This window comes from Camelus ferus, chromosome 4 (assembly GCF_009834535.1).
Source record: "Camelus ferus isolate YT-003-E chromosome 4, BCGSAC_Cfer_1.0, whole genome shotgun sequence".
In the NCBI taxonomy this organism is placed as follows: domain Eukaryota; kingdom Metazoa; phylum Chordata; class Mammalia; order Artiodactyla; family Camelidae; genus Camelus; species Camelus ferus.
The window spans coordinates 27,266,247-27,275,589 of NC_045699.1; the positions used below are offsets into that span (position 1 = coordinate 27,266,247).

Here is a 9,343-nt window from a genome sequence, read left to right on the forward strand (position 1 = left end):
CAACACCACATTTTCTTGAACGCTGCTATAGAAGAAATAGAAGAACCTGATAAAATATGGAAGCTGGTGGACATATGTCCACCTCCAAGCAAATGTGGCCAAGACTGTGAGCATCTCATCTAGTAATATTGCCTTTGTTATTGTGACAGTGCGGGCGTTGGAAGAACTGGAGTCTTCATAACACTAAGCATTGTTTTGGAAAGAATGAGATATGAAGGAGTAGTAGATATCTTCCAGACTGTCAAAATGTTAAGAACACAACGACCAGCCATGGTGCAGACAGAGGTGAGAGAAACCTCCATGAGTTTGTTTGTCACATTTCAAAAGCCAAATAATAGATTTAATTAGCCAAGACCTCCTAGAGGCCAGAAACTCAACACCAGAAGCAAAATACAGGAAAATACTGAAGGAAAACCATCCAATTGTTTAGTATTTTTGAATTTCATTTTCCCCTTCTTTAAATGGGAATGACTGTGTCTTGGAGTTGGTTTGAAAGTTATCTAAGGTTATATATTTGATTGAACCATGTTAAATTGTCACCATTTGACCATTTTGGGCCTATAAAAATTCATTATATACATATTAATGCAATATGCATTGCACATACTTAATATTTATAAAAAGCATAATGCCTAATAGATAATAGACCCTTGGCCCTATTTACTTCTCCATTCTCTTTCTATATGCCTAGATATGAGACCAACTGCTCTGTATTTCATTTCTTAATAATGGTATTTTTAACTATTTGGATACTGGATAAGCCTTAGAGAAAATAGCCTCCCATTTTCTACTCCAATAATTGATATGAAAATTCTGGTATTTCTCAGAATAACATGAGTTCATGATTTAGCCAACATAGCCCACTGACTTCATTTTAAGGCTAACGTGATAGTGTTCCTGCTCCTCCAAAGACTACCAAAGTATGCAATTTATATGTATTCCTAAATTCATCACCCACGGTATCTTCCAGACTTAGATTTCAAAATAGTGCAAGCATTTGGCTTGCAATACTCAAAACATTATGTCAGCCTGACAAACTTAATGGGGGTTGGGGGTGACAGAGGGAAATTGGACGTTTAAAAAGCCTTAACACTTAGCCAACCAACTTACTGTGACAAGATAGGAAAGCAAACTCCATTTATTTTGCATTACCATTTTTATTGTAGAAAAATGCACATTTAAGCAAAATAGAAACTATCTACTTTCAGCCCCATTGGCTACTGAAAATAAGTTTCTTTTATGGGGAAAAATCCTACTTTTTCTCATCCCTTATCATCTGTAAATTATAATTTTTTCCATCTTTCTAACAATGTTGCCACTCATTCCAGTTTGACAGTGTTCTTCCTGTGTCTGAAAAGGACATGTTTCATGCTGTTTTAGTTTAGTGTGGGTCTTTCTAGAACAGACAACTAGCAATCACACAGAATTAGGCCAAATGGCACAGGTATTTTTTGACATGGGCAGCCAGCCAGTCTTGCAAAGCCTCTTCCAAGGGATGAAAAGCTTGAAAGTTCAGTGCCCTGTGTAAACGGCTTTGTGTGCCTGATGTTCCCCACCAGATACCTTCTGGCTGCCTTACTTACTTATGTAAGAACATCAGAAATGGTGGGTAATTCTGACTTCAGGCAACAGGGTTTACTGTCTGGTAAGATTTTTTTTAATTCACGTTTTTTTGGCGATAGTCAAATAATAGAAGATAGATAATAGAAGATAAATGAACCACGTTTTCTTCAGGACATTGTGTGTCTACATCAGCCTCTTTTAAACTTGCAAACCAATAATTACCTATCACAAATAATTAGATAATTGTAAAAGACGACAGCGCTATTTAAGGAGTTCATGCGTTTGATTGGCGGTAACTGATACTACCTGGAGAACGGTCCACACGTGTCTGGACATGATGTTCACAGGAGCTGTCACTACTTTGGAATTAGGAAACTATTTTAGTCGAATTGATTGGTGAAGTTAATAAACACCCCATGTGGCTAATGGTTCTTTGCTCACTAAAACCAATTGGTCATTGGATTGAATTGATTGATAAGAAAGTAGTGATTTTGCCTCCATTGAGATGTAACTTGGTCTTCTAACATCAATTCTCAATTTTCTATTATAATGTCCTCATGGCCCCTTCTCCTCTTTCTCCCCATGCTTTGTCTCCTGCAGGATCAGTATCAGTTTTGCTATCGAGCCGCACTAGAGTACCTGGGCAGCTTTGATCACTATGCAACGTAGAAACCCCTGACCCACTTTGGATTTTTACTGCAGGCCCTTCAATATCCATGGAGTCTCTTCTGAGCCATACAGGGCACTTGAGAAGTCCTTCTTAACTTCTAGCTAACAACCACTTAGTGGGACTATCACACACAAAACAAATTAAAAAACAAACAAACAAAAACTCTTCCAGGTGGACCAAGAATCCACACTTTAAAAATCTAACCAGAAAAATAGTAGAGAGAATCCTGACTGATGAGGCATCTGAAGGATTTTATTTACAGATACCTCAAGGATTCAAAAATAAAGGGAAGAAGAAATCACAGCAAAGAACCGCCATCTTGTTTAGGATTGCTTGATGGGTACAAGGAGAAGTGGCCTGAGCGCAGCAGCTCAGGGCAAGATCTTTGCTGGCTTTTCATGACAGAATGGACTCTGCTTCGACATCGCCCCTTCCCACCATACTACTCATAATAACATTTTAGGGGGAAAGGGGGTGGGGAATGTTTAAAAAGAAAGTCTTTGATTTAGTTTTTTAGTATTGTAAAGATACTGCTGACCTGTGCTTCATTTTTAACTGTGTAAACTTTTTTTTAACAAAATGTATCATTCGATAAAGTGAATTTTAAAAAAGTTACATAACTCTTCATTTTTTATTTCCAAATTGTAGGTTTTTTTAAGCTGTAGAACTGTTATCTGTAATATCTTGCTGTAGAAATATCAAATAATTTGAAAATTTTGCACATTTTTGTGCAATGCTCTTAATCCACAGTATCAGTCTCGTCTGATATTACTTTACACTTCCGTTCAGTTTTCGTTGGTGAGAAAGTACCCATTCTCTTTAAATAATCAAAGAGAACTTTTTTTGTTTTGTTCTGTTTTTTGGAATCAACAGGGAGGCGCAAAGTATAAAGTTGCTGCTAACATATATACATATATATCCATATTTTATCGGGGTGTCTATGTATATATAGACAGTTGTGTCCACACAAAAAGATAGATATAGCTATCATTCAGTTCTTTCATGATTTAGTTTTTCTTTTTTTTAAGGTAGAAAAGCTATTGTAACATCTTTTTCAATGTGTTATTAATTTTATGACATACTATTTCTTAATATCACAAAATTTTAACTTTTAAGGGAAATGAGGAATGCACATCAGTGATTGTCAAACCTCACCCCCTTAATTTCCTACCCAGTCTCCCCCCAGCCCCTACCCACCTAACCATATTCACAAATACTATTTTGTTAGCCAGGCTTCCAACAAATTTCAATATTTCTAACACTCTAGTGCAATAAAACATTATTAAATATCTAAGAGGTGTGCATGTGGGAAAAGGTCAGTGCATATCCCTTTAGGAGGGGAGAATGTTGTAATATATCAGCTATCAAGATGTTTAAAAAAGTGTATTCAATCGTATATTGTCTATAGTATGTGCTATGAAATTTGCATTTATGATATGTAACAGGGGCAAAGCCAAACTCATGTTACTCTGTTCAGTCAGAAACATTTTTTGTGGCATACAGCATTCCTGGGAAGTGCTGTACTTTGTTTTCTTTTGGTTTTAGTTTCGCATTTAGAGTGCCTTATAATTGATGCCTATTTTAATAGCATTTCTTTTTAGCATTTGGTTCATATTTTCATTAGTTGTTCATATATGTTTCTCTTATCTCTTCCAATTAAAGCATTATCTGTTTACCACATGTACAAAAACTCTTTGAATAATATGCATTCCTAGTTTTCAACCAAGTCGGGGATGTTAGTGATTGTACCAGCCCAAAGCACTTGGATAATCAGGGCCCTTCTTCCTTTCATAATTGTCTGCATCAGGAAAAGCTACTTGTTTTATTTGTAATCCCTTCCAAATCTGCTCTGGAACATTCAGTAACTGCACCAAACTTATTTTATTAACAAACGTCATTGTCAACTTTGAATATATTTACTATTCCATTAGGATTTTTCTAAAAGGAGAAATTAATATATGTATATACCCCCCAAATTGTCCAACATAATTTCTATAGGAAGCCATGGAAATGGCATGAGTTTGCCATATCTTTTATGATTTTAAAGAATCCTCAAAATATCCAAGAACTCTTAAAGAGTTTTGGTGTAATATTTTGGTTTAATATTAGCTTCATTGATGTCCTGCATGGAAGGATTTTTGCTTTCTACATTTTCCCATCACTAGCAGAATGAAATCCAAGAGACCAAACACTTGCAAGCATCGTAGCTGAGCACTTTTGTAAAAAAAAAAAAGACAAAAAAAAAGAAAAAAAGAGAAAAAAAGAAAAAATATCATACAAAAAAAAAAAGTATCTAGAAGGCTACCTCAGAATGAGACTCTCTAACCTACATCAGAACCAGAGAAGAATGTGCACTATGTGGGTCTGTTACTGTTTTCTTTTAGATGTATCTTTTGGAGATTTATCCAAGTGCCAGATTACTCAGTGCTATAATTTTCATTTAGTGAAACAAAGGGGGTCAGACAGACATTGCATCATGCAGACATGCCATGTTGGACATGTAGAATCTAATGATGTACTACACACCAGAACCGTTGGCAAATGAGCAGTTTCTCTCCCTGAAACAAAAACTGCCCATTTGGCAAAGGGAAAGGGGAGAATAATCACGAGAAGAAAATGAATGGGATGCATACCATAGACGAGCGAGGAGGAGACTATTCCAGATACCTTACTGTTCAGGAGCTGTTCCGAGAACTAACTCCCTTACTGTCATTGATGTGCATTCCACTCTGCTTTTCTGTACAACCATTCTAGTTTATTTTCCCAAGTAAACATCTTTATCTACCATTACCGTACACTTTGAAGTTTCCAATTATTTTCATCATCATAACCAGTACGGTGCTATTATTTACCTATGTATGTGTAGTTATGTATAATTTTGTAATTAGTTACAATGGTAAAAAAAATCAAAATATATAAAAAATGATTTGTACAGAACTTTATTTTAGCTCTTTTTTAAAAATGATTTGCATGGTTAGACAACGGCAAGGACAGCCAGGGGAGGGAAGGGCCTCTAGGGAACTTTGCACTTTCTATACCTTTGTACTATGCACTGCCCTATTGATTCTACACCCAATAATGTTATTACTTGAACCCATCTGTAAGAAACTGCTTCAGAAATTCATTTGTGTGTATGTAAATAACCCAACATAGAAACAGGAAAGGAAAAAAAATTCTGCAGTAACGTACAGGTTTTTTTTTTCTTTCCTGTTTTTTCTCTTTTTCTTTCTCTTCTTTTTTTTTTTTTTTTTTTTGGTTTTGCTTTGTTTTAGGCCCTTCTTTTGATTTTTAATTACCTTTTCTTCTTCCTTTTTTGGGTTTTGGTTTCCTTTGGGTTTATGGGTGCCCTGATACTCCAGCAGAGATCAGAAGGCTACAGATCCATCCTATCCATCCGTTATGTGGCTTTGCCATCCAAGCTTGGAGTGTCTTTACAAAGATAATAACAGTTGTGTTCTTTGCTCTCGTTTTGGATGCATAGACTAAAAAATTAAAAAAATAACTTGTAAAATGGCTTGTTAAAGAAATACAATTACCTCTAATTAGTAGTACGCGTAAATGTTTTACAGAATGAAAGGCGTGCTTTTTATTTTCTTACTTCGTTACATTGGTGGCGAAAGAAGTCTGTATGAAAATCAGTTCTTTGCTGACACAAGTTCCATTTGTTACAAATGAATTCTAATAAAAATGTCAGTGTTATGCAGCCTTGGCCTTTGCTTTTGTCCACTCAAGCACTTTGGTTTTGAAGTGACTATATGGTTATCTGGTTAGTTCCTTTATACTAACAGTAATTCTACTTATTAAGAGGCTGCTATCTACAGGTACCTCCCTTGAGGTGAGCACCTTTCACTGGTAAGCAAACTGAGGCCTATGAAATAGTTCGCTCAATTTTACACAGCAAAAAGAGACACCTTGGTTTCATTCAAATTAGAGATCACGGGCAATCTTTTAATTCTGAGAAAGATGAACTATATACATATAAGTACATTACAATGTACGTAAGTATTACTATCTTGCAATAACTGACATCTCTCATGCACATAAAAACTCTTAGGGACCATGGCTAAGAAAATACTTTGCTTGGATTGTTTATTCAGTCATTCAGTGTTATGGTTCAGAACTGTTGTAGGCATTGGGAATGCAACTGTGAGCAAATGAGATACTGCTGCTTCTTGCATGGAGACTGCAGTCTAGGGAGAGAGACCGGCATTAAATAAACAACGATAAAATTACACTCTGACAAGTGTTATAGGAGAAAGTAGAGATCCATGAAGTTAGGACTTTCTATTGTGAGGGACAGAAAGTCTGACTTGGCTTATAAGAGAAGGAAAGTATCTACTGCCTTATATATTTGAAGATTAGGAATGGGCTTATATTGAAAGAGTAGGAATACATAATCCTCAAGAACAACTGGATTCAGGGCTCAGGTGATGTCTTCAGCATCTCTCTCCTACCCCTGCCTGGTTTCTATTTTCTTAGTGTTAATTCTAAGCAATCTTTGTGGTCCTTGGAACCTTAAGGATCTTAACACCAAAAAGCAGGCATGTGGAAGAGTTTACTTCCCCAACAGCACAAACAGAATCCCTTGAACAGAATGGATGCTTGTTGGCCCTCACTGATGGGACTAAGTGATCATCTCAGGATCACAGCTGTGGATAGGAGAAGAGAATGTGCTCACTGAGTTGCCAAATCAAGAAGGATGTAAGGTGGTTATCCACCTTGCCCAATAGCAATGAATATGGTGGGACCAACAACTGGATGCAAATCAACCTAATGAGTTAAGGTAAGGCAAAGCACAGGTACACTTGATAACGTTACAACTATTATTGCCATGGAAATGATAAGGGAATGAAACATTCCTGTAATCCAAAAAGCATTTTGGAAATCTTGATACTGAACAATTAGACTCTTTTGTTTTAAGCAGAAAAACAGGACAAAAATTTCAAGGTGAATCATTCTTAATATTCTGATCATTGTGATTCATTATTTTAAATCGATATCTGATTGGAATGCCAAAAATGACAGAATAGCTGATTTCACACATGTACATACATGCAACAATTATTAGTTAATAGTAATTCACTAATAATTAGTTTTGGTTTCTTTTAGTTGGTAATATTTATGATTAAACTTCATAAGTTAAAAAAATTCAATATAATAATTCTTAAAATTGTAAATTTGAAAAGTATTTAAATTTATTAATTTTAAAGATTTTTCAAAGTTCTAAGGAAATTAATATAGTAAGGGAACACTATGAATCTGAAATTGTAGATTTTATCATTATTTGTAATAACAAAATAAAAGTGAAAACACTCTAAATGTCCAATAATAGGAAATTGAGAAAAAATGTATATATGTGAAGTTGTATATATTTAAAATTCTACACACACACACACACCCCATAATACCATGTATAATACATTACCATTTAGCCATTAAGTGGTTAAATAGTTTGTGAGAAAAAATGATGACATGAAAAACGATTATATTTTTGAAAGGAGGTATAAAGTTATGTACACACATTAAAACAAAGAATTAAATGACTAGAAAGAAATGCATCTATGTGATAAACTTGTACTCTTCACATTTTCTAAAATTTTTACATTAAGTATTTTTAAATAGTAAAATAGGAGTGCTTTAAAATATATGAGAAGATGGAGTGATCTCTAAAAATCAATTTTAAAAAGGCAAGAATTGAGAGGAAAAAAAAGAACTTTGAAAAGAGCCTAAGATAGGTGGAACAAATAGAAAGCATAATAATACAGTCAATTTAAACAAATAAACAATAGTACATTAAATGTAAATGGAGTATATCCAACTTAAAAATATAGATTGTCAGTCTAGATATATAGTGCTTATACAAAATATAAGAATGCTAAAAGTAAAAGAAGTTCAAGAAATATACCATGCAAACATAGCCAAAAGAAAGCTGTCCTGAGTTATATTAATTTTAGCCACAGAATTACCAAATAATAAGAAAGTCAAGTCCTAATGAGAAAACCTTCAATGCACCAAGAAGATATAACAATTCTATGTCATACAGTTTCAAAATGGAGACAACAAAAATAGGCAGAACTAAATAGAATTACACGTATATCCACAATCATAATGGGAGATTTTAAAATAATTCTCTCAGTAGCTAATATAATTGCTGTTTCAGAACAGACCAAAAATATTTAGTAAGGATACAAAAGATATGAATTACCTGATTAACAAAATTGATCTAAGTGACCTATGTAGACCACAACTCAACAACTTAAGAATATACATTATTCAACAACTTCAGAATGCATTCAATAAGAATTGAATACATTTTTAAGAGCACATGGAACATTTACCAAAATTGACTAGGAACTGAACCATGAAGCAATTTTCAACGAATTTTGAGTGCTTTAAGTATACAGAGTATATTCTCTGTTCCTAGCACTGTCCAACTGGAAGCCAATACCAAAAATATTTAGAAAATTCCTATATGCATGCATGGTAATTAAGAAATACCCTTCCAAATAGCCAGTTTGTCAGAGAAGAAATCACAATGGAAGTAGGAAATTAAAACTATAAAATTATGAAATACCACATATCAAAACTTGTGGAATAAAGCTAAACAGCACTTTAGAGAGAAATGTATCACCTTAAATGCATGTTAGAAAAAAAGAAAAGCTAAAAACCAACGATCTTGATTTTTGCAAGTTAGAAAATTAATGCTTAATTCTATCCCAAGAAAGTAGAAGAAAGGAAATAATAAAGAAAAGAAATAATAATGAAATTTAAAATAAATATACAACAAATCTTAAAGTTTAAAGCTGATTCTTTGAACGGCAATGAAATTGATAAACACTAGCAAAATGATTTAAATAAAAGAGATGGACAAACAATATCAGAAATTTGAATAGAAGCATAACACTTCAGAACTCACCAACATTAACTACTAAAAGTGACAAAGGGTCCATATTCACGATAGACAACCAACTCCTACAAATACATAATAAAAAGGCAAGCAACCCAAAAAAGATTAGGCACTATGCTTGAATAGATAATGTCACCAAAAAAGATAGCCACATTCCTCAAAGCAAATGAAAAAGTACTTAATAAGTAATCAGGGAAGTGCCG

At 34.1% G+C, this 9,343-nt stretch overlaps 1 protein-coding gene across 6 annotated transcripts in view; it reads left to right on the forward strand.

Moving 5' to 3' along the window:
• Positions 1-5,936, forward strand: part of PTPRD (protein tyrosine phosphatase receptor type D) — a 1,875,912-nt gene extending 1,869,976 nt beyond the window's left edge. For all 6 annotated transcript variants that reach the window (XM_032477692.1, XM_032477694.1, XM_032477695.1 and 3 more), the window contains 2 exons: positions 150-285; positions 2,164-5,936. In XM_032477692.1, the coding sequence (XP_032333583.1) occupies positions 150-285; positions 2,164-2,232 (205 nt within the window). In that variant the 3' untranslated portion in view covers positions 2,233-5,936. The remainder of the gene's footprint in view (positions 1-149; positions 286-2,163) is intronic.
• The last annotated feature ends 3,407 nt before the right edge of the window (positions 5,937-9,343 follow it).